The sequence below is a fragment of the Capra hircus genome, chromosome 26 (genome assembly GCF_001704415.2).
Source record: "Capra hircus breed San Clemente chromosome 26, ASM170441v1, whole genome shotgun sequence".
Taxonomy (NCBI): domain Eukaryota; kingdom Metazoa; phylum Chordata; class Mammalia; order Artiodactyla; family Bovidae; genus Capra; species Capra hircus.
This window is the reverse complement of record NC_030833.1, coordinates 30,988,603-31,014,566: the sequence shown is the minus strand read 5'-3', so window position 1 is coordinate 31,014,566 and position 25,964 is coordinate 30,988,603. Positions and strand designations below refer to the sequence as shown.

The 25,964-nt window shown below is 39.8% G+C and overlaps 1 protein-coding gene across 4 annotated transcripts in view; it reads left to right on the top strand.

Annotated features, from left to right (window-relative positions):
* Positions 1-25,964, top strand: part of ENTPD7 (ectonucleoside triphosphate diphosphohydrolase 7) — a 42,039-nt gene that overhangs the window by 6,000 nt on the left and 10,075 nt on the right. For 3 of the 4 annotated variants that reach the window (XR_001917308.1, XM_013975121.2, XM_005698318.3), the window contains 9 exons: positions 10,872-11,077; positions 11,325-11,475; positions 15,606-15,709; positions 17,561-17,617; positions 17,828-17,961; positions 19,474-19,640; positions 21,761-22,085; positions 23,752-23,837; positions 24,665-24,826. Coding sequence is in view for 3 of the 4 variants with exons in the window: in XM_013975121.2 (XP_013830575.1) it covers positions 10,872-11,077; positions 11,325-11,475; positions 15,606-15,709; positions 17,561-17,617; positions 17,828-17,961; positions 19,474-19,640; positions 21,761-22,085; positions 23,752-23,837; positions 24,665-24,826 (1,392 nt within the window). In the remaining variant the exon portion in view is untranslated. The remainder of the gene's footprint in view (positions 1-10,871; positions 11,078-11,324; positions 11,476-15,605; positions 15,710-17,560; positions 17,618-17,827; positions 17,962-19,473; positions 19,641-21,760; positions 22,086-23,751; positions 23,838-24,664; positions 24,827-25,964) is intronic. The other variant, XM_013975120.2, reaches the window with a different exon arrangement.

The following is a 25,964-nucleotide window of genomic DNA, read 5'->3' as shown; positions in this document are numbered from 1 at the left end:
GGAATAATTGTTTCCCAATGAGATAATAGTTTAACTGTGTAGAATCAGGAACAAAGAATCAGGGACTGTACATAGTCAAGAATCAGGAATAAAATTAAAAAGCAGAAATTAACCAGAAGAGGCTTATGAGTAACCATATTTGATGTCACTAAATTCATGTACTAGGAGCTTGTGTACTGTAGTGATGTTAGACTCTCAAATAGAGCCTCTTTGCTTTTGTTCTACAAACTATATTTTTGTTTTTTTAAGTTTTTATTTTTAGAGTGTAGTTGATTAACAATATTGTGTTAGTTTCAGGTGTACAGTAAAGTCATTCAATTATACATATACATGCATCTATTCTTTTCAAGTTATTTTTCCATTTAGGTTGTTACATATTATGGAGCAGAGTTTTCTGTCCTATACAGTGGGTCCTTTTTGGTTATCCATTTAAAATATACTACTGTGTACATGTACATACTGTTTTAATTAGCGTGGTTCTCTCTTGTCTCAGACATAGCAGGTAATAGCCAGTTAGAATGGTGGTAGTGGGAAGGGTATGGTGGTCATTAGATGTGGACACACTGATGACGGTAATTAATAATATGCTGATATCTTGACAGTAGGCAGGAGAGAGGAAATTTATTAAAAGTAGACTCAATAACTCAGATTTTCTACAGACCATTTCTATAGTGGTATTCAATTCTATGAGAAAAGCGTGTTAGTCACTCAGCCATGTCCCACTCTTTTTGACCCCATGGACTGTAGACCACCAGGCTCCTCTGTCCATGGAATTCTCCAGGCAAGAATACTGGAGTGGGTAGCCATTTCCTTCTCCAGGGGATCTTCCCAACCTATGGACTGAACCCAGTCTCCTTCATTGCTGGTGGATTCTTTACCATCTGAGCCAACAGGGAAGCCCCTGAATCATTTGGGGACCTTTAAAAAATACAAATAACTGGACCTTTTCTCAAGGAGATTCTAATATGCAGCCTAAGTTGGGAAGCACTGTTCTACAGTTCAGTTATATTTATCTGGGAACATGGCATTGTGGTATAGGAAAAGAGGGTTGATTTTAGAGTTAATCAGCCCATCCTTTTCTAGTTGAGTGATCTTAGACAGGTGTTGTACTCTGGTATCTCATTTCTTTAAATATAAAGTAGAGGTAAAAAATGCTTGCCTTGTCATTTGGATTAAAAAAGAAAAGCATCTAGGACTGCCTGGTGTGCACTGCGGATGTTAGGCTTATTAGTATTATTTGAAATAATCTTGATTTTTTTCTGTTCTCTGTTTTCTGCCCTGCAAATATACAATGAAGGTAAATGAAGGTAAGGGGCAGCACTAACTCCATTTAAAATTTTTCTTCCAGAATTTGTTTTTTGTGGTGGCTGTTACTGTTAGGCACCAGTGAGCATTAGCTGATGATAAAATGATTAAGCAAATAACTAGGAATTGAGGGAAATACCCATCACTAAGTTCAATACCTTATAAAAAATTAGGACAAGGACTTGTAGTTGTGATTTTTATATCACATACATTTAATAGTCATTTTTCTTTCTGATTTAAATTGTGAAAAATATTTTAGTTTGAATTTTTTCAAATTGTATTGAAAACTATTTTAATTTGAATTTTTTCAGTCATTGGTGGAACCTATCATATCACTTTGGTGATGATATGGCCCCAAATTTTAGAAGCATGAATGGGGGTTTTCCCTCAATATCAAAACCAAGGAATTGTTATATAAACATGTATTCACATTGCTACTGAAGGAGAAGGCAGGTTTACCTGAGAACTAGAATTTAGAAAAAGGTGAATTTAGAGATTGATGAATGTCAGTAAGGTTTGAATCCAGAACCATTTTTTTGATTTATGCTCCTAAAATAAACTTTATTTTTTAGACCAGTTTTAGGTTCACAGCTAAGTTGAGCAGAATTGCAGAGATTTCTCATATACCCTTTGTCCTCCCCTGACATGCACAGCAAAGCTATCTTTGAGAATGTTTTTTGTTAGATGTGTTTTAGTCAACTGTTTATCTAGCATGTGCCATATACTATGTGCTCCAACAACTTCATCACACTTACTTGGTATTGTTCACCCATTTATTCATTCATTTATTCACTTACTTAACAAATACTGTCTGCACAGTTCCTTCTTTGTGCTTGTCACATTTTAGGTTTCATTGGCCATGTGTGGCTAGTAGCTATCCTATCAGGCAGTTCAGATGGGAAATATTTCCTCCAGGTCAGAAAGTTCTGGAATGTGCTAGCCCTGGATGCTGGTAAATTGTTAAACTATATTACTAATTTTTAGTTTAAGGGATTCTTTTTAGCATGTATACATGTATATTGTACAAGACAAACAGTGTACTGTAGTGATAAGTTGTATTCAGTACATTTCTTTTTCACCTTAATGTTTGATGATGTTCGCTTTTTGGTAGGGCTTCCCAGGTGGCTAAAGAATCTGCCTGCCAAGCAGGAGACCCAGGTTCAATCCCTGGGTTGGGAAGATCCCCTGTAGAAGGAAATGGCAATCCACTCCAGTATTCTTGCCAGGAGAACCCCATGGACAGAGGAGCCTGGCAGGCTACAGTCCATAGAGTCATAAAAGAGTTGGACATGACTTAACAACTAAGCATCACCACCAACAAAAACTTTGTCTGGCTTATTGTTCTGAAGAATGCCGTTGGTAGCTACTGAAAGGTGCCTTCATCTTCCTTTGCTACCTGGGAATAACTGAGTGAGAGCTTCTGTGTCAGTGATTGGCTCAATAGTGGCCTTCTTTAGGAGTTTTAATTCTGTTTAAAGCAAGTGAAAAGGAGCCATGACTTATGGTTAGAATAAAAATGATAAACAAATATACAGATGAAGTTAAGGGTTCTAATGTATAGTGGAGCAATTCAGAGATTTTGCTGGTGAAATGGAAGACATTTTTTTGCATTTATTCATTTGCTTGTCCTTAATGGTGTTCATAGTGTTTATAAGCAGAGCTTTAAATTATAAATGTTTCTGACTGCTCTGATTAATCTTGTTAGGAACTAAGGAGTAACCTCACAAGGTGCTCTTCTGGGCATGTAGTACTATCATCAGTCATGCACAGCTACTTTGGCTATAATGTCATTATATTTGGTTTTGAGCCTTGAACAGAGTTGGGATGATGACAATTCATCAAAGAGGTGGTAGCTCCATGCTAATGGGGGCCACTTTAGTGGACTTTTGGCATGTTACTGAGTTCTTTTTGAACTCTAGAAGTGGTATAATGTGTTGATTTTGTACACTAATGGCTTGGTCAGTTATTGCTCTAATGCTGTTAATGTTTTGAGGATAATGGCAGTGAAAAGCCAGTTGTCTTCCAGTTCTACCTTGGGTGATGTATATGTGGGTATCTTTCTTTTCACTGACTCAGCAGTGACTAGAGGGAAATCATGCTTCTCATATAGAAGGGATTTGTGGGTTTGAGGCAGGGGTAAGTGCATGTGATGGTAAATTGGATGTCTCCTGGAACAGTGGGTATGAGGGATTCCAAAGCTTTTGGAGTTTTTCTCTTGGGCTTTAAGTCCTTTTTAGGGATTGACTTAGTGCAGTGTCAGCAAAGCAGGAGGATTCAGCAATGCAAGTAATTAATCATGATAGCTAAGTCTAGGATTGCAAATCAGAAATGAAACTATCCAAGAAAGGACCAGTGATGCATCTTTGTTAAGAGCCTAGATGAGGAAGGGCTTCTAAGAAGCCTGAATAGGTCATAAGAAGTCAGAATTCCAAAAAAAGATGATACTATTACTTCAAGCAAAAGGGAAGAATTTTTCTTCAGTTATTCATCTGTATGGAAGATGAGAAACACAGAGACTTCTGCAGCCTGCAGCTACTGATTAGAGATTCAAGTGGAAAGTATAACATAAATGCCCTCTGGCCCTATCTTTCTCTCTTTTTTTAAAAATATAAATTTATTTATTTTAATTGGAGGTTAATTACTTTACAGTATTGTGTTGGTTTTGCCATACATCGACATGAATCTGCCACAGGTATACACGTGTTCCCCATCCTGAACCCCCCTCCCTCCTCCCTCCCTGTACGATCCCTCTGAATCATCTCAGTGCACCAGCCCCAAACATCCAGTATCATGCATCAAACCTGGACTGGCGATTCATTTCATATATGATCTTATACATGTTTCAATGCCATTCTCCCAAATCATCCCACCCTCTCCCTCTCCCACAGAGTCCAAAAGACTGTTCTATACACCTGTGTCTCTTTTGCTGTCTCGCATACAGGGTTATCATTACCATCTTTCTAAATTCCATATATATGCATTAGTATACTGTATTGGTGTTTTTCTTTCTGGCTTACTTCACTCTATATAATAGGCTCCAGTTTCATCCACCTCATTAGAACTGATTCAAATGTATTCTTTTTAATGGCTGAGTAATACTCCATTGTGTATATATACCACAGCTTTCTTATCCATTCATCTGCTGATGGACATCTAGGTTGCTTCCATGTCCTGGCTATTATTACTTTTTTTAAAAAAAAAATATTTATTTATTTATTTATTTAGCTGTACTGGGTCTTCATTGCTGCACCTTGGCTTTCTCTAGTTGCAGTGAGCGGGGGATACTCTCTATTCACAGTGCATGAGCTTCTCACTGTGGTAATTTCTTCTGTTGTGGGGCATGGACTCCAGGGTGCATGAGCTCACCAGTTGAGGCACAGGGGCTTAGTTGCCTTGCAGCATGTGGGATCTTCCAAGTCTAGGGTTCGAACCGGTGTTCCCTGCATTACAAGGCGGATTCTTAACCACTGAGCCACCAGGGAAGCCCCTGTCCTGGCTATTATAAACAGTGTTGCGATGAACATTCGGGTACACGTGTCTCTTTCAATTCTGGTTTCCTCAGTGTGTATGCCCAGCAGTGGGATTGCTGGGTCATAAGGCAGTTCTAGTTCCAGTTTTTGAAGGAATCTCCACACTGTTCTCCATAGTGGCTGTACTAGTTTGCATACCCACCAACAGTGTAAGAGGGTTCCCTTTTCTCCATACCCTCTCTAGGATTTATTACTTGTAGGCTTTTGGATCGCAGCCATTCTGACTGCCATGAAATGGTTCCTCACTGTGGTTTTGATTTGTATTTCTCTGATAATGACTGATATTGAGCGTATTTTCATGTGATAGCCATTTGTATGTCTTCTTTGGAGAAATGTCTATTTAGTTCTTTGGCCCATTTTTTGATTGGGTCATTTATTTTTCTGGAATTGAGCTGCATAAGTTGCTTGTATATTTTTGAGATTAGTTGTTTGTCAGTTGCTTCATTTGCTATTATTTTCTCCCATTCTGAAGACTGTCTTTTCACCTTGCTTATAGTTTCCTTTGTTGTGCAGAAGCTTTTAAGTTTAATTAGGTATATAGTAAAATTGCAGGATATAAAATCAACACACAGAAATCCCTTGCATTCCTATACACTAATAATGAGAAAATAGAGAAATTAAGGAAACAATTCCATTCACCATTGCAACGAAAAGAATAAAATACTTAAGAATATATCTACCTAAAGAAACTAAAGACCTATATATAGACAACTATAAAACACTGGTGAAAGAAATCAAAGAAGACACTAATAGATGGAGAAATATACCATGTTCATGGATTGGAAGAATCAATATAGTAAAAATGAGTATTCTATCCAAAGCAATTTATAGATTCAATGCAATCCCTATCAAGCTACTGGCAGTATTTTTCACAGAGCTAGAACAAATAATTTCACAATTTGTATGGAAATACAAAAAACCTCGAATAGCCAAAGCAATCTTGAGAAAGAAGAATGGAACTGGAAGAATCAACCTCCTGACTTCAGGCTCTACTACAAAGCCACAGTCATCAAGACAGTATGGTACTGGCACAAAGACAGAAATATAAATCAATGGAACAAAATAGAAAGCCCAGAGATAAATCCACGCACCAATGGACACCTTATCTTTGACAAAGGAGGCAAGAATATACAATGGATTGAAGACAATCTCTTTAACAAGTGGTGCTGGGAAAACTGGTCAACCACTTGTAAAAGAATGAAACTAGATCACTTTCTAACACCGTACACAAAAATAAACTCAAAATGGATTAAAGATCTAAATGTAAGACCAGAAACTATAAAACTCCTAGAGGAGAACATAGGCAACACTCTCTGACATACATCACAGCAGGATCCTCTGTGACCCACCTCCCGGAATATTGGAAATAAAAGCAAAAATAAACAAATGGGACCTAATTAAACTATCTTTCTTTCTTGTATTGTAGTGTCAGCTGACCTTTTTCTGCCAATGCACACATGGCGACTTTAAGAGAAAAGAAAGCAAAGTTGAGTTGTACCCAAATTAGAGTTTTAAGGTTTCTTATTGTGACAGGAACCAAAGAGGATGACAGGATGCTTTGGAAAGCCACTGAAATTTTCTAAGAAAGAGACCAACTGATTTTGAATATAGCTATACAAAGACTTAGGTGAATTGTTAACAGACCAGCAGCTTCATATTGTGAGCTCTAGGCCCAACCCAGTCAGTATTGATTGATACATATTGGAGAAATGTGAGGAACATTCTGACTGTATTGGGGCATGCAGTTAATGTACTCACTCTTGAGAAACTGAGAACCTAAATGGAGAGGTGGAGCAAACAAATACGAAAGAAATCTTAAGGCTCAGCCTGAAATACAAGCAAACTGCTTAAAGAGAATGACGACACTCCAGGTAATTGTGAATATTACAAGCGTCGGCATTGTTGATTGGAGGCTTCTTAAGAACTGGAAAACCATGTCAAAGAAGGGAAAGGGGAAGGAATAGGAAGAAAAACAGACAGATGTTTGTTAGAAACAAGATTGTGTTCAAGTAGCGGCTCTCAAAGTAACCCTTGGAAGTCTCTGAGACCCTTTTAGGGGATCTGTAAGGCCAAAACTATTTCAATAAAAATACTAACACATTTTGTGTTTAAAAAATTCATAACACAATTTATCATCTTAATTGTTTTTAAGTGTTAAGTATCTTCACATTGTTATGCAGCCAGTCTCCAGAACTTTTTCATCTTGCAAATCTGAAACTCCATACTCATTAGACAACAACCCTAATTTTTTCCCTACCCCAGCCCCTGGTAACCACTATTCTATTTTCTGATTCTGTGAATTTGCTTTTTTTTTCATATTTTCATAAGTGGAATTATATAGTGTTTGTCTTTTGTGACTGACATATTTCACTTAGCCTGATGTCCTCAAGGTTCACCCGTGTTGTAGCACGTGACAGGATATCCTTTTTTTTTTAAGGCTGAATCATATTCCATTGTATGTATATAACACATGTTGTTTATTCATCTATCATGGACATCTAAGTTGCTTCTACCTTTTGGCTGAGGTGATAGTATTTGTTTTTTTCACTGAGTTGACATTTACACTGATGATACAAAAGCAATGTTGGGTAAAACTGCTAGTGCTGTAGCACAAATCAAGACAGAGCGCCAAATTAATGCAGTAATTATGGTGTCTTCACTGTTGCACAGTTGCAATGGGAAGGAAAGTCAAGTTCCACTTAAGAATATCATTTTAATGTTCTGTGTGACAAAATGGGAAATATGCATTAAGCACTTTGCTATATACACAGGTTGTCTCAAGGAAAAGCACTTAGGCAGTTGTTTGAGTTGTGAGCTGAATACAGCCCTGCTTTTATCATACTATTTTTCACTTGAAAGAATAACTGTCAGAACAACTATGTATTTCGTAAGACATTTGCTTGAAAATGAATGAAGTAAAAACCTATTGCTTCACAGAAAATTACTATCAGTATTTATTGCCAATGATAAAATTTGAACTTCTAAGTGAAAAGTAGAAGTTTGGGATATTTGTTTCTGCCACTGTGAGTGTGCTTCCCAGTATCTCAGAAGTTTTGCTTTCCAATACTTCAAAGACTTTTTTGATAAAATTGGTGGTGATATTAATCAAAGTATGTGGTTTTTGGTAGAATGAAATATGTCAGTGTTAAGATTTGCATAGCTCAATGAACCAGTAGTCTTCAGTATATGATGTGACAACGTCATGTGTGAATAAAAGCAATTTAAAGTGAAAGATAGACCAGTGCATTTTAATGTAACAGTATGAAAAGTTCTCAGAGTTTAGATTCCACATTGCCACCAACCTGTAAGAAACTCCACTTGTCAACTTTCAGTGTAGTGTCAAAGGAGAATATCCACAGTAATCTAAAAAGGCTGTTGAAGTACTATTCCCTTTTCAAGCAACATTATGTGAAGCTTGATTTTCCTCATATCTGTCAGCTCAGTTCATTCGCTCAGTCATGTCCGACTCTTTGCAACCCCATGGACTGCAGCATGCCAGGCTTCCCTGTTCATCACCAACTCCCGGAGCTTGTTCAAACTCATGTCCATCAAGTTGGTGATGCCATCCAACCATCTCATCCTCTGTCGTTCTTCACGTGCTTCAGTCAAAACAACTTATTATAACAGGTTGAGTACAGAAGTAAATATGAGAATCTAGCTATCTTCTATTAATTCAGACACTGAAGAGATTTGCAAAACTCTAAAACACCACCACACTCCTAACATTTTTGTTTTAGAAAATAGTTATTTTTCATAAAATTTGTTAATATGTATTGAATTTACTATTGTGTCTAAATTAATAAATATTTTAAATGTTCTATTTTCTAACATGGTAAATGTAGATGGATGTAACCCATGTATACAAAAGCTGTTTGGAGTTCACTAATTTTAAGACTGTAAAAAGGAGTCCTGAGCCCACAAATTTTGAGAACCAATGTACTGGGAAAAGTTATTCATTAAGTAGGAGGGGACAGGATACAGAATCTTGTCAAAGAGAGATAGAAAGAGTGGTTTTCAGAGATGGAAAGCAGATAAAGATCTGTGAAGTAGAATTGCTGATGAGAAATGAAAAGTCACTTCAGGCATGGATTATCTTGCCTGTTTCTTTTCTGTCTGTGGCACCCAGATGTCTGCCTAACTTTCCTGTGATAGAAGTGACCTGTTAAGAGTTGTTTGGTGGATTGTGAGCCCATTGCAGCCCAGTAATTTGATTAGAATGGGCAAGTTTGTGGTGGAACGGAATCTTTAAGACTGTAAACTTTCTAGTGTGAAACAGATTTTTACCATCTGCTTCACTTACCACAACTCTCATATCCTATCCTATCCTATCCTGTCCTATCCTATCTCATCTCCTTGACCCTATCCGATGCAGTAATTTACAGGGTTATGTGCGTTTGTGCTAAGTTGCTTCAGTCATGTCCGACTCTTTGTGACCCTATGGAGTCAGACACAGCTGAAGCAACTTAGCACACAAGCTCAAATGTATGTTCCTCTCTTTTTTAAAAAAATGCATTTTGTGTTTTAGAATAGGAAAGGTACTCAGCCCTACTTTTTGATTTTAGAACTGTTTTTATATGGTCTTCTTTTCATCAAGTTTGCTTTCTGTCCAAAATAAGGAACTTTGTGTAGCAATGTGAAATCACCAGTGAACACAAACAAGATTGTTCTGGGGGAGGGGGCAGTATTACTTGGAAAAATTCACAGTATTCCTTTGAAGGTATTCATTCAATTATTAGCTCAATCTATAGTAATATTTATTCAAATTTCAAAGAATCTAGAAGACAAAATTTTAGTCTGCCTACCATGCATTGTATAATAGCACCAAGAAAGAGCTCTCTTTTTTTTGAGTAATGAGCTAAAAGCCATTCTCGCCGGTCTCCTCTTCAGGTGAAACCTTTGAAAGAAGTCATCAGTGATGTTTGTACTTTTCAGGCCCTCACACTCTGAGGAAACTTTAATATTTATTTAATTTTTTAACTTTAATATTTATTGAAGTCTCATCACTCAGAAGAAGGATTTTACCAGCTTTTAGCCTTCTTTTCTTTCTGAACTTTTCAGCCCTTTCCCCCAGAGCATCTTCTGCTAGTTCTCCCTATCCTTACCATGTAACCGTAAGAGCAGGGATAGTGGCACAGCACCTATCTGTTAGCACTGCAGCTGCGGACTGCTTAATACCCATCGCCTCTCTGAGGGTAGAGACTCCCAACTACCCTGATTTCCCAGATGAGGAAATTACCTGAGAGAAGTTAAGTAATTTCCTGACAGTCTCAAAGCATAGAAAGTGCTATAGCTGAGACTCAAACCTTGGGGTTTCGATGATAGCATCTTTACTTGTTCCATCTTCCTGCTGTCAGGCATCATTCTGCCATATTCTTCATGTTTATATAAAAAAAGTATAGATAAATAGAAATGAAATTAGGATTGCCTTAGTTATCTAGTGTGCGTAGCAAACCACCCTTAGTGGCTCAGTATTTATTCAGGCCTAGAAACCCTTTGCTGCTGTTGCTGCTGCGTCGCTTCAGTCGTGTCCAACTCTGTGCGACCCCATAGACGGCAGCCCACCAGGCTCCCCCATCCCTGGGATTCTCCAGGCAAGAATACTGGAGTGGGTTGCCATTTCCTTCTCCAATGCATAAAAGTGAAAAGTGAAAGTGAAGTCGCTCAGTCGTGTCCGACTCTTAGCGACCCCATGGACTGCAGCCCACCAGGCTCCTCCATCCATGGGATTTGCCAGGCAAGAGTACTGGAGTGGGGTGCCATTGCCTTCTCCAAGAAACCCTTTAATGCTTAGTAAAAGATTTGCTACCCTGGCCAGTTTCAGAACTACTCCCAAACTTCTAGTTATGTAATTTCAGTGTAAACCAGCTGTTGCGTCATGTATGTCAGTAAATATGGTCAATATTATTTCATTCCTTTGTTAGGATGTGTAGTCCCATGTGCTTGGCACATGTAGCCACTTAATGAAGACTCGTGAACAGAAAAATTAAGTGGTGGTGCTATTAGCTTAACACTAGTTCCTCTTTCTGCCCGGCTTAGGTATTTGGCTCGAGTAGGAGATCTTGAAGCTACTGACACTGAAGACCCAGATCTGAATTATGGACTTGTTGTGGACTGTGGCAGCAGTGGCTCTCGGATTTTTGTTTATTTCTGGCCAAGACATAATGGGAATCCTCATGACTTATTGGACATCAAACAGATGAGAGACCGAAACAGCCAACCAGTGGTTAAAAAAATCAAGCCAGGTACTAAATAGAATTTAAATCATTGTTGATCTCTTTTATCTGCTGCAGAAATGAGACGAGAGAAGACAAGAGGGAGAAAGCAAGCTACCCTTTTCTTCTGGAGATTCTGGATAAAAGGAGGGATTCATTGTTGCCCTACTGTTATGAAATAAATAAATGATTAGGACCTAGACAGAACCTTATGGGATATCAGTCTTCTGAGTCTCTGTGATCTGCTCTTTAATGAAAGTATTTTATCTTATTTAAGGAATCTCTGCAATGGCAGACACTCCAGAACATGCCAGCGATTACCTTCGTCCTCTGCTGAGCTTTGCTGCTGCTCATGTGCCTGTGAGGAAGCACAAGGAGACCCCCCTTTACATCCTCTGCACGGCAGGCATGAGGCTTCTTCCCGAGAGGTGAGACACAGGAGGGTGGGTGCCACGAGAGTTGGAAGTGCGGTTTCATGCATTATTCTCTGTGGTTCCTAATCTGAAGGCGGGATGTGGGTGCATCACACAGAGTTGGCAGGTGGCACTAAAAGACTTCCTGCTCAAAATAGAGCAGAGCCAACCTACAACCCGTTATTTCACAGTCGCTTGCCACACGTCCATGGCATTTGCTTCTTTGGGATCAATATCTATTTGAGATGGCTGTAATGATTTTTAGTTTTGATTAAGGGTTAGGAGCAGCGGTGATGGTGATAACTTTGGATCATTATCTAGCACCTAGAAAGTGAAAGTGTTAGTCACTCAGTCATGTCCAACTCTTTGTGACCCCATGGACTGTAGCCCAGCAGGCTCCTCTGTCCATGGGATTTCCTAGGCAAGAATACTGGAGTAGGTTGCCATTTCCTTTTCCAGGGGATTTTCCTGACCTGGGGTTCGAACATGGGTCTCCTGCACTGCAGGCTGATTCTTCACTAGGCAGATTCTTCACTGTCTGAGGCACCAGGGAATCCCAGAGGGGAAGCATAATTTCACAAGGTTGGTAAGAAGGTCACCTGAGGGACTGGGTACCTGGGGGCTAGTAGGAGGGCTCTGGTAAGATTTGAGTTTTCTCTGTAACTTTGCCTGGCTTCCTGGTAACAGCTGGTGCTGCCTGCAAACTCGGTCTCCATGGCTTGAGACCAGGTTTTTCATCACTTGTCAGGTAAGTTTTTTCCATATGACCTTGGCAGTTTAGCCTGGCATTTTTGTCACCTAATCCTAGAGGAGGAGGAAAAGGAAGAGGCAGCGGCTATACTTAGGTCTGATCCCTCCTTGTTTGTGATTTCTCCCCTTTGACACCTCCCTGACCCCGCTACACTTACTGTGGTCTTGGGGTAGGTAGAAATGAGCCCCCTTAACTTGAGCATCCATCCTTCTGGAATGTCCACAGTCTCATAGTCATCAGTATTTTTTATCAGCTCAAATATTTTTCCTTGATAATTAGGAGTTCCCTTTGCACAGAACTTCATTTTGTGTGTTTGGCCAACAGCAGTGAAAACCTCTGTCATGTGTATAGGGCCCCATTCAGCTTGTGCCAGACAGGCCACACAGTACAGTCTGTGCCAGTGCGTCTTTCAGTGCACTGCTTTCCTGCTGCTCAGATACAGACGTACTGGTTTCCTCTCTGGTTTACTGTTGAGAAGCCATTTGTCATCCTTGAAGGCCTTCTAGCTCCTTATTTTCACAAACATTTTGGTTTTAATTTTTTTGTTGTTTTTTTACTTATTTTTAAAACTGAAATTTATGATGTAGAACTTTACATCATTAAATTTTAAAAGCAAAACAAAAAAGTCATTATTCTACTGTCTCATCAAAGCTCTTTCATTTTGTTCTATTCCTTTCTATCTGTACACCTATATGTAACTTCTACAAAATCGTTCTCATACTACACATGCGGTTTAGAATTTTTGTTTTTGACGAAAGTAATACATCATTCTTCCCACGTGATTTTCCAGGTGGCTCAGTGGTAAAGAACTCATCTGCCAATGCAGGAGATGTGGGTTTGATTCCTGGGTTGGGGAAATTCCCTGGAGGAGGATATGGCAACCCACTGCAGTATTCTTGCCTGGGAATTCCCATAGACAGAGGAGCCTGGCAGTCCATGGGCTTGCAAAATAATTGGATACAACTGAGCGACTAAACACCACCACCACCACTGTCATTCAGAATTTTGCAAACCCTTGGGAGAGTGTGGATGACACACGTGGTGCCATATCATGGGTTCCGTGAATGGACTGAGGTCTCACAAACCAGGAAGGAGGTTGGAGGGCCAGAGGAAAAGCTGACTCAGAGGTCAGAAAGGCAGAGCCAACCCAACAGGGCAAAGATTTGGCCACATTTTGTGAGCAAAGTGGAGCAAAGGAGAGGATTGCCCCATCTGCTGGCACTGCCCATCCTTTCCTCAGTCAGAGAAGTTTCTATTTAAACAAAACCACCCCATTAGCTCCACCCCATTTGTCTAAGATGTTCTTTGTCATCATGGAGCTCTGAATATTAATATTTATTTTATCTTAAGAATTTGTAAAGAACTTGCCTTTAACTTCTTTTTTGATCACCTCTTTTAATAATACCTAGATCTATCCTGGGCTTATGAAACCTCTAAGGTAGCTATAGTTGTTGACATAAGTGTAACAATCCCTGGAAGAACCTGTTTTATATAATTAATACTTTGTTACTTATTCATATTTGTGAGAAATATTCAAAATGGGGGTGGATCACCTGTACTGTATTTTGGATTTATTAGCAGGATGTTTTATTTCTTTGCCAAAGGCCTAAACTAATAGGATTTATTCTACTGCCTTTTTATTTTGTAATAGAAATAGCTTTAAAGAACTACAAAGTGATATTATAAGAAAATTGTAAAGTGATAAGGAAAAAAACTTAATTATGGGAAATTTCAAATATATATAGAAGTAGAGGGAACGGTGTAGTGACTCCCCATTTACTTACCACCCAGCTTGAGCAGTTGTCAACATTTTGCCACAGACATTTTTTTTTAAGTAAAGAAGCAATATTGAATTTTAGAAAACCAATGTTCCGTCCTATCCTGTGAAATACATGAAGAGCGTTTTGTTTATTAACATAAATTGGGATAATATTATATATACTGTTTTCTAACCTGTTGGAACTCGAAATCTTTTCATGTCAATACAGGTAGATAGAAATTGACCTCATTTCTTTCAACATCTGTATGCTATAACATTGTATGAATATACCATAAATTACTTAGCCAGTCACTACTGATGTACATACAGTTAGATTATTTCCAGTTTTTCACTGTTACAAGTAATGCTGCAGTATTTTTCTCCTTTGTATTCTTGTCTGATGACTTTCATGCAATAGCTGTCTTACAATACAGTTAATAGGTCAAAGGTTTAAACACATTAACAATTTTGATACGTAGTCCCAGATCACCCTTTAGAAAGATTCTACCAGTAATGTACATTTCAAACAGCAGAGTGTGTTGGTGCCCATTCTTCAACATCATCACCAGATCAGCAAGCCTTTGGATATTTGGGTGTTCTTTGGTATCGTCTTTGGGTATGCTTACTGAAGCATATTCAGTAAGAATGGCAAAAATAGCACTTCTTGTTCCCTCTATGGAGTTTTTATCTTTAAAATTTATTGTATATAACAACGAGCTTTTTAGAAACTATACTTGACATTATCTTGGGAAGTTATTACTTTAAATATAATTTTCATTTTCAAGGGCTAATAACATTCTTTACCAAGTCATGGTGACAACCAGTATAACCAGCAGAATATTTCTGTAATGAGTAATTTTTTAAATCCAAGATAATTACTCTTATTTTCAACCAGCATTGTCTCTAGATTCATATTACTACTTCTAGCTTTGTTTCTTTGCTTGTCCTTACCCGATCATACTAATAACATAAAACTTTAGAGGACAGAATGGCCCTGTAGATACTAAGCTTCAAGCATCATCTCCAAATTATGACCTTTGGATTTTGATCCTGCTCTGGCTTTTCCAAATGATAAGATTTTTATGAAGATGAAATCAACCCTTGAAATATGGAAAAGGAAATTTAAGAGTTTATGTAAAGCATCATATAAAAACTTGTGGGCCAAAGTCTTCTTCCTGTGTGGTGATGTGTTTCTGTGTTGTGTAAGATCTGAGGATGAGAGTGTGTTCCTCAGTTTAGCAGCCTCCTTTCATGGTGGTTAGGAATAGTGTAATTACGTTTATTTTATAGATTATGAAACTGGGCTCCAGTTTCCTGCAGCTTATCCATACTTAGCCTGTGAGAGGCATAGAACCATAGTCTTATTTTTTAATACTTTTTGAATTGTAGCATTATATAAAAGATAAGTATTACTGTTACCATATTGCCTTTTAAGAGGGAGGCTATGCTTTTGAGTAATTTTAAGACTTTGAAATTGAAGGGGATACCAAACCGAAGCAAGGATCAAGTGGCTTGGGTCGGTGAACAGTGGGGTCTAATAAGGCTAAGTAGAAGGTCAAGTCGAGGCTGTTTGTGAGAAGAGGGTTTAAACATTAACTCTTAGGGCTTTTTTTTTTTTTTGGTTCTTTCTTACAGGAAGCAGTTGGCTATCTTGGCTGATCTAGTGAAAGATTTACCTCTGGAGTTTGACTTCCTCTTTTCTCAGTCTCAGGCAGAAGTGATCTCTGGGAAGCAAGAAGGTACTGGGCCTTGAGCAGTGAAAGCTTGCGCTTGGGGTTTGTAGCTTTGGTGGGGGAGTTGCATGCGTGGTGTCAAGTTGCCCAAATGTGCCCTCTATGATGAATTATATTTCCGTTTCTTGAAAAACAGAAAATTGTTTGTCTTCTAGTTGCAGTTCACATTGAGGAACAGATTCACCTTTTTCAATCTCAGTTTTACATTTTTCAGTCCTAAAATTCCCATTAGGTTTTACTCCGTTTTTTTGCTGAGACTCTTTCTATTCACTGGAAGACTGCTCTTATGTCCTGGCTGTATAGCTGCCTTGGGGCTTCCCTGGTGGCTCAGACAGTAAAGAGTCCGCCTGCAGTGCAGGAAACCCAGGTTCAATCCCTGGGTCGGGAAGATCCCCTGGAGAAGGAAATGCCAACCCGCTCTAGTATTCTTGCCTGGAGAATCCCGTAGACAGAGAGGAACCTGGTAGGCTACAGTCCAAACGGTCACAAAAAGTCAGACGCAATAGAGTGACTGAACATTTTTCATAGCTGCCTTGTTTGATAATTCCAACACCTGTGTCATCTCAGGGTTGGCATTTTTTCCCTTATGGGTTGAGATTTTCCTAGTTCTTTGTCAAGTCGTTTTATATTGTATCCTAGATATTTTGAATATTACATTGTTAGACCGTGGGTTTTGTTTCAGTCATAAAGGGAATGTTAATTTTTTTGTCTTAGCAGACTGGTTAGGTTCAGGTCTGAACTTCTGACCTGCTTTCTGTGGACGGTGATTCTTTTCATTCTGGCACTGAGATTAGGATTTGCCCTGTGTGTGTGCCAGCCAGTGACCAATCTGCACCTAGGCACAGCCCATACAAATGGATTGACTAGCCAGTAGGTCAGTTCTCAGAACCTTTGATATGTTTAGAGTCAGATCACATATGTGAGCCCAGGAATTCCTACACCACCTCATTCCCAACTCTCCACTATCTCCCCAAGACTGTCTGGTTCCCTGCAGCTCGCTTTCATGGTCCTTCGGTAGGAAGTCAGGGGTTTACTTTGCCCAGTGTGCCATGCATTTCCCATGACTGCATCTGTATCCAGGGCTAAATGGTAGAGGACAGAGGGAGAAAAGTGAGCGATAGGACTTTGCCTCAACTCTTGAGGCCGTGGCTCCTCTGGCCAGAAAGGGTTCACACTCCTCAGAGATGGGCATCTCCCCAGTCTCTCCCTGTGCCGATGCAGGATCGCCTGGGGTAGCAGAGAACCACCTTTTTCAGAAAGCAAGGGACTCCCCCCGGCCCTCCCTTCTGAACCTTTGGAGTCCCCTTTTCTGGTCCTTGGACCCCAAAACAGGGCCTTGTAGTTCTTTCTGTGCATATCTGGTTTTGTATTTCAAGCTGGTTTTCAGTCCAGGCCAGACAGTATCTGAGGGGGGAAAATGGGAAACTTGCTGCAATTTTGGTGGTACTTTAAAGTCTCATGTCTACCCCAGCGTGCCTTCTGTCATTTACTTTCAGAGTCCTCAGACAGCTGCTCTGTACATTCTGTCCAGAGTTTATACCATATTCAGTGGGGGGACAGGGTGAGTGTGGTTAATTAATTCTGTCTTGCCCAGAGCTAGAACTCCCAAGATTTACATCTTTTATTTATTTTTACACATTAATTCCTATTCATTATTGGAAATTTAGAAAATGCAAATAATTTTAAAAGGGAAAAACATCACCAGATAAAAAATTTTAAATTCATACACTAAGAGTGTGGAATAAAATACTATGATCACTTTTTTTCCAGGAAAAGGGGGAAAGAGCAGCTGTGGAGAGGTGTACACATGCTATTACAGTAGAGAATTAAGCAAGGGCTTTTATGTTTCTTACTTAGGGGTTTATGCATGGATTGGAATCAACTTTGTTTTGGGAAGATTTGACCATGAAGATGGTGAGTGATACTGTCTTCTTAAGACAGTTCTAAGGGCTGAAGATTTATGTCATAACCAATCACTAGCATGTAAGTGCTAATTCTGATTTCTTTTTTCCTTCTTTTTTCAAAACTTAACATGCTTCTTTTATTGCTTTTTAACTTTCCTCATTTATTTCAGTCCCAATTTGCTTTCTTTTATTGCTTTTTAACTCACCTCACTTGTTTCAGAAGCTGATGCTGAGGCTCCCCAGGAATTGGTGACAGGACGCAGAAGGACAGTAGGGATACTGGATATGGGAGGAGCCTCTCTCCAAATTGCTTATGAAGTTCCTACCTCAACTTCTGTCCTTTCTCCACAAGAGGTATTTTACTTTTTGGGGAAATTCCGTTGCTAGGAATGCCCATCTTTGAGAAGGAAGGGCACTATGTTTTGACTTAGACCAACTGTCCTAGGTCGATATATTGCTTCAGATTATTGCTGGCTTATGTAATCTTGGGTCAGTTACCTCTCTGAGCCTCAGTTTCCTCATGTGTAAAAAGAGAATAGTAGTTATCTATTTCATAAAGTTGTGAGTATGAAATAATACCACTTGTATAAAGTACTTAACAAGCTGCCCAACATGTAATAAAAGCTTAATACATTTTAGCTATTATAATTATACTACTTATCTGGAAGAGTTGCCTGAGGATTAAACATGATAATATAAATCCCAGAGTACAGTATTTGAAAAATACTTATTCATTAGATGTTATTCCCTTTCTTTTAGATGGAATTCCATCTTGTGCTTGTTATTCCTTGCCTTACTAGAATGTAAAGAATGCATTTTGAGGGAGAAGTTTTATCATTCAGAAGAAAAAGAAATAAAACATTTTTCAGCACCTAGTATGTGCAAGACATAAGACATGTTACACTGCCCCCAAAGCTTGTGATCTATCAGTGGAGACAGCCTGTGATAACAGGCAGACCACGACAGTTCTATAATTTGATCTAAACTGGGGTTTCTCATCATTGGCACAATTGGCATTTTGGGCTGAATAAGTCTTTGTTGTAGAAGGTTGTCTGGTGCATTGTATGATATTTCACAACATCCTTGGCCTCTATCAGATGTCATAATGCCCCTATATCCCCCAAACTCTCAGTTTTGACAAGTAAAAGTGTCTTCAGACACTGCCAGTTGCCCCTGGCGGTGCAAAATCACCTCTGGTTGAGCATCTTGGGTCTAAACAGAGAGCCACAGCAGTGTGGGCACTGACAGGGTGAACCACATTCACAAAGGCTTGAGTAGGTACCTTCCATGCTGTCTTCATGGAAAGGAAGGTATTTACCTGGTCCTTGGATGATAGCAGCCCTTTGCATAGTGGAGGTTAAGGGAAGGCCATCTGTACGGAGGTGACAGTATGCACAAAAGCACAGAAAAAACAGCAAAGAGCCCAGAATGTCCAGGGAATTATGAATAGCTGGTTGTAGTATGGGGTTTTTAAGTGTGGTAATAGGGAGTGCTGGGAAGTGATAAGATAAAGTTAAATCATGAGGAGTTTTGGGAGCCATGCTAGGGGATTTGGCTTTTTTATCTGTAGATAGTAAGGAACAAGCAAACTTTTTTGAGTACGGCGGTCATACGGGTTTAAGTTTCATCATCTGTGTAATAATTAAACTCTAAAAGTCACCAGCTCTGAATTTCGTGACTGTGTTAATCGTGTGACAAGGTTAGGGTCATTTTATGTCTTTGTTTAAAATAGCTCTATGAAGATGAAAGAATGCTATTAACACAAAATGTCTTAAAGAGTAGTCATAGCAAATGAAACCTGATGTATTAGCAATGTCATACCTTTCTAGAAATCAAAACTAAAATTTCTTTTACATCATATCGCAGGAAGAAGCTGCGAAGATCTTGCTAGCTGAGTTCAACCTGGGCTGTGATGTGCAACACACTGAACACGTGTATAGGGTTTATGTCACGACCTTTCTGGGTTTTGGGGGCAACTTTGCCCGGCAGCGCTATGAAGATCTTGTATTGAATGAAACTCTTAACAAGAACAGGTATGCTTGACATGGGATCTGTGATTCTGAAATAGAATGTTGGCAGGCTGCAGATATTTGGGAGAAATGGTTATATCCTACCAAGATATTAATAGATATGTCTTTGCTTCCTCCTTCCTCGCCACCCCTGCCAGTGGGGTAGCTTTGTGTTGTTCAGTCGCTCAGTTGTGCCCAACTCTTTGCGACCCCATGGACTGCAGCACACCAGGCTCCCTGTCCATCACTGTCTCTCGGAGCATGTCTATTAGTAGTCCCATTTGATCTTCATCGGAGTGCCTTCTAATCTTTGTTATTAGGACTTAGAAAAGCACAGTGGCTTATTGCAGTGACTTCTTGCTATGCCCATCTTCAGACATGGCATCACAGGATAAGTGAGATCAATTAAGTCATTAATTTAAATTGTGTAGTATAACATAACTTCCAGAAGTTTCTTCCACATGGAAGTGCTCAGAATCTGTTTGCCGAATTACAGTAGAGTTGCCTTTTACGTGGGACTTAAAGATTCCATAGCGTGCATAAAATATTCTCTAAGTCCAGAGTAGACACTTTTTCCTCCAGCACTGGACCGATCACTGATTCTTCATTTGTGTGCCAGATGAAGTATTTAAACCGTAGAATAATATAGTTGTGGGGTTTTTAGTATTTAAAATTCTTTGTATCATCATGCCCATTAAAGGACAGCATAATAGAGAACAGAGTTCTTTTCCACCATGAAACTATTCACCCCCATTTGTTTAGCTGGAAACAACAGCTTGAAAAGGTACTGGTGTATCCCATTTGTAATCGTTTCTCTACAGCAGTCAATTGTCTTATACAGGGAGTGTGTTAGACAAAATATTGTCTCAAGTCTTTTTTGTTTTTCTGAGTCTCAGCTCCTAAGAGTTCAGGGTGCTTTGGGAGAAGTCTGTTATTCGGATGATTGATGAATGCATTAAAATCAAGCAGCGTGTGTGTGTTCTGAAGATACTCTTACGTATCCAGGCCTCCATACAAATGTTACTTGGCCTAGAGCTCAGATGGCTCCCATTAGCACCGTGGTATCTGAAGAAAAATTACGGTGGAAGTTTCACACCAATTTTGTTTTGGTCCTTCTTCATTAGCTCCTGTGCTTCCTTTTCCGTTTTCTTCCTTTGTTGTTTTGCTCCTCCTTTATATCTGCCTGCTGTTTTCTGCTGCTTCAGAACAGGCCTGCATCATCTTCTTCTCATGCGTCAGTTTTTTCTCATTATGTATCTAAGTTAGCTAATTCAGAAGACTGATTACTCATCTTGTGAAGCTGCTAATGTATAGAGAAACCTGTGCTTCCTACGATGTTAAAACTTAATGTTTCTCTCTTTTTGATAATTTTCTGAGCTTTCCTTACAGGTAGTGTCACGTCCTCAAAACAGGCTCCGCTTGTTCCAGAGCATTTTGTCGTGTTGCCACATTCCGTCCTTCAGCCTTTACACGTGTGTGTGCATCTTCATCCACAGTTGTCTTAGGAGTTGATGAATAGTTCATTGTATTTGGCAAACTACAGTTGTATTTGGTCTGCACTTAATTTCCCCCTTTGGCCAGATCTGCATATTAATCTCTTATTGCTGGACAAGTACAGACTTGAAATAACCAGAGCTGTGTGATGGCCATTGTGGGAATCAAAACTTGGCCCGCCCTCCCCCTCAGAGCTGGGCATGTCCTGGGTCACTGTTGCCATCCATCACCACTGCACCACTGCCAGGGACTATCCTCAGGACAGTCCTCAGCCCTTCCCACTTCACCTCCTCCCAGTTGTCTCTTGAAACATTAGAACTGTGATCAGCATGGTGAAATCTTTTCACTTTTAAGAGGCAAGTGGTAATGAAGCCCCGATGGGGAATAGCAGATTCGCATCTCCAGTTTCACTATATATTGGGAAATATGTGTGTTGACTAAAAGACTGAACAAAATCGCTCCCATATTTCTCTTTCTTTTTCTAAATTGAATTTGCATAATTTAAAAGTTCGTGTGATGCAACTAAGTGATAATGCTCATCCTTGTGTTTAGGGCTGTCATGTAGAAGAATAACAAGACCTCTGGGAAGCATCTTTGAGGAAGCTGGGTGCAGTAGTGATGTGTTTTGTTTGTTTCTGTTATTGTGACAGGTTGCTGGGCCACAAGACAGGTCTGAGTCCCGACAATCCTTTTCTGGATCCCTGCCTGCCTGTGGGACTCACAGATGTGGTGGAAAGGAACAGTCAGGTCCTGCATGTCCGAGGACGAGGGGACTGGGCGGCTTGTGGGGCCATGCTGAGCCCGCTGCTGGCTCGCTCCAATACCAGCCAGGCCTCACTGAATGGCATCTACCAGTCGCCCATTGACTTCAACAACAGCGAGTTCTATGGTTTCTCTGAGTTCTTTTACTGTACAGAGGATGTGTTGCGCATCGGTGGCCGCTACCATGGGCCAACATTTGCCAAGGCTGCTCAGGTACATTATTAATAATAAAATGACTCATGCTGGCAGCAGCCATTTATTGGATGCCTAACTTTGTACCAGACGCCGTGCAAACGGCTTTGCATGTGTGAGCTCACTGGCTTCTTGGCAGGAGCCCTGTGAGCCCTTATTTTACAGACGAGGAGGTGAACTTAGAGAAGTAACCTGCTATGCTCTACTGCCTGCTAGTTAATTAATCTTAGGTCTCCATGAGTGTCCAGTTACCAAAATTACCACCCAGATCTAATGTCATGGTGGCTAATGGTTTTTCCTCCAGCTTGCCAATAGTCTTGTTTAATGTTTGTGGACAAAGTGTGATCTCCAGATATTTTCCCCTTACTGGGTGTTCCCAGGTGTAAATGCTTTTGGAGATGATGTCACACAGGTGGGCAAGTCCACTTTTGTTTTCTTACCTTGAGCTTTTAAGAGGCCAAGTATGGACAGGTAAAAGTTTAGCTAGTATTCCACAGTTCCTGTTCCTGTTCAATTTGGACTCGTCTCTTTTTCATTTTTGAATATTTTTCTCTTTTAGCAGAAAAACTTATGGGGAGATCTGTCCCCTCCCTCTGTCTTCTTCAATTTCTCTTAGTATAAGGGCTTTCAGAAGAAATAATATATGTAGTATATGTACTGTTCTGTTCCCTAAAGGCAGTCCCTAAGAAATATTGAGGAAAGCCTGGTTTGTGTTTGCCCTTTCCTCTCCAGCCTCCAGGAATACTGTCATATTTCCTTTCCTTTCCAACGTTCCCTAACTGTCCATGGCCTGAATCTTACTCTCATTTTAAAATTTCTTCAAATCCTTTTCCCTTGAACACCATAGGACTCAAGTTATTACTTGCCCAAACTGCTAGTGGCTTAATATGTTCTCTTTGTCAGGGTAAAGATGATTTTGTTCTTCTTTTTTTTTAACCTTGACTCAACTGTTATATTCCCAGTGACATCTTCCTTGGCCATCCTATGCCGAATTGCAGCCCTCCCCAATAGTACCCTTTTCCCTTTCCTGCTTTATTATCTTTCCCATGAGCACTTATGTTATCTAACACACTCTTTGTCTATATGTGTGTATATGTATGTATGTATGCATGTATATTTGGTTATTGTCTGCCCCCCCCACTAGAAGGTAAGCTTCATAAAAATAGCGATTTTTGTTTTATTCACTGCTAGAGCCACAAAGTAGACATTCAGGAAATACTAGTTTATTAAACAAACCAAAAGGAGTGATTCCTTTGGTGAGAATTAGGAGACAGGCCAGTGATAGATGTTTGACCATTCTGTTCCATCCGTTTGACTTGTTCATGTCAGTCGTACATAGGGTAGAATGAAGCTGTCTTTGGCTTTTGATGTTGCTACTCCCGGTCCTAACCTTACTCATCTCTAAAGCTTAAGAGGCTCAGGAGCCATGTCAGGCTGGCTTTGTATGGACATGGAGGCAATAGGAATAAAAAGGAGTATTCCTACGCCACTCAGGTCACCTAGTGGCCTGAGTTCAAGGACTTGCCTTGCCCAGGACCTGGCACAGTGTTAAAGGACTGAATATACCATTTCTGTTTTCCTGTTAACTAATAACCCACAAGTAACTTTGGAATGGGAAAACTGACTGTAGGGGAATTACAGAGTTTACCTCTCATTTCATGTTGCATCATTTCTCTGTTTGTTCCAGGATTACTGTGGCATGGCTTGGTCAGTACTCACTCAGAGATTCAAGAATGGCCTCTTTTCATCACATGCAGATGAGCATCGACTCAAGTAAGTAACTTCCTTTTCTCCTTTAGGTGTGGCCTTAAAATGTATGAACAATGAGTGAGAGAGAGTGAGTGATAGTACAGATTGGATTTACACTGAAAGAGGATTTGGTTATTTTAGATTTTGATTTTCTGAAGGGTAGAGGCCAAAATAGTAAACTTTACTGAAGCCAAGGGAGACAGACTGGTGGTGACCAAAAAGTGTTCTCTCCAAGTGGTTTGGAATCAAAAGTGGTGGTCTTTTTAGTTTTACATTTTTATTAAAATGTCAAACATGCAGAAAAGTAGAACAGTAACAGAAACACGCGTGTAACTATCACCTAGTTTCAATAAATATCAATATTTTGCCAGTTTGGCTCATCAGTCCTCCCATTTTGTAAATGTTTTAGTTAAAAATTTTAAACGAAAATAGAACAGTATCATGAACTCCTGAGTACCTATCACCCAGCTTCTCTTCTATCAGCTGTCAACTCCCAGCCCTTCTTATTTCATCTATTTTCCTGCCCCACAAATTGGTTCTTTTGAAACAAATCCCAAACATCATATAATTACATTTGTAGATATTTCAGTGTGCTCTCTGAAGGTAAAGGTTGTTAGGGGAAAAAAAGAAAGCAAAAGAAAAACATAGTCAGTAGCGTTGTTGCCTTGCTTGGAGGTGTGCCTCACTTTTGCAGTCAGCTTGAAGATAAGGTAGGCTCAGATTTGGCTCCACCTAGAGGTGAGGAAGGTGAAATGGGGAGAGAGGGGTCTTTTTGACAGTGAGAATATGCATAAAGCATTAGGTTTTTTTTTTTCTTTTTCTTCCTTTAAAAAATTATTTTTTTCACACAGATATCAGTGTTTTAAGTCGGCTTGGATGTACCAAGTTCTTCATGAAGGATTCCACTTTCCCTATGACTATCCAAATCTGCAGACAGCACAGCTGGTCTATGACCGAGAGGTTCAGTGGACGCTGGGAGCCATTCTGTATAAGACACGCTTCTTACCACTCAGGTAAGTGGACTGACCAAGAATCTTGAGCTTAGAGGATGGTAGTTGGTGCCTCAAAATAAGTTCCTTAAGTTACCGCTCCCTCAAAAAGAGAAACAAAAACCATCCAAATTCCCCTTATTACTGCCATGTGAAACTGCTGTTACTTACCACATATGTTGAAACAGAAGGAAGTCTTGAGAATTATTGGTCTGGAGTCTGTTCTTTGTAATGTCGGGAATTCAGTAATTTTTTACTTTTTCCCCTGCTGTGCTGCATGACTTGTGGGATCTTAGTAACCATGGATCCAACCCACGCCCTGTCCTTGGCAGTGAAAGCGCCAAGTCCTAACCACTGGACTGCCAGGGAATTCCCAGGAATTCAATTTTCTTTATCTACAACAAATCAGTCTTTATAATTGAGCTCTCATAAACAACTTCTAAGATACTGACTGATGAACTAAAGTTACTCTGAAACTATCTCTGACTCGTTGTTCAGTTGTGTCTGGCTGTTTGTGACGCCATGGACTGCAGTACGCCAGACTACTCTGTCTTTCACCATCTCCCAGAACTTGCTCAAACTCATGTCCATTGAGTCAGCGATGCCATCTAACCATCTTGTCCTGTGTTATCCTCTTCTCCTCCTGCCTTCTCTTATTTCCCCGCATCAGGGTCTTTTCCAATGAGTTGGCTCTTCGCATCAGGTGGCCAAAGTACTGGAGCTTCTGCATCAGCATCAGTCCTTCCAATGAATATTCAGGACTGATTTCCTTTAGGATTGACTGATTTGATCTCACATCTGACTAAAGAACCAGTGTATGCTGTTCCTATACAGCAGTCTTTCTTGGTGGCCAAAATCACTCTCGAGATCATGTCATTGACTTGGATGGCTTTTGGGTGAGCCAGAACAAAGGACATGAGATGCATTTCGGGGATGTCTTGCTCTTAGGTACCATAAGATATTTGGGATCATTTTTAGGTGCTCTCTCTTCTGGACTATTTCAGATGAACTCTTAATCTTTGGTGCCTGTTTCTTTAAACTCAGTACTGTCACAAGCCAGGTGAGTGAGAGAAGTGGGAAACTGGAGAGCATGTGCCCCAAACAAAAGGCTGATAACTGTCGTGCAGAAGTGCTGTCCCAGCATCTCCCGGCTCTCCTTGAT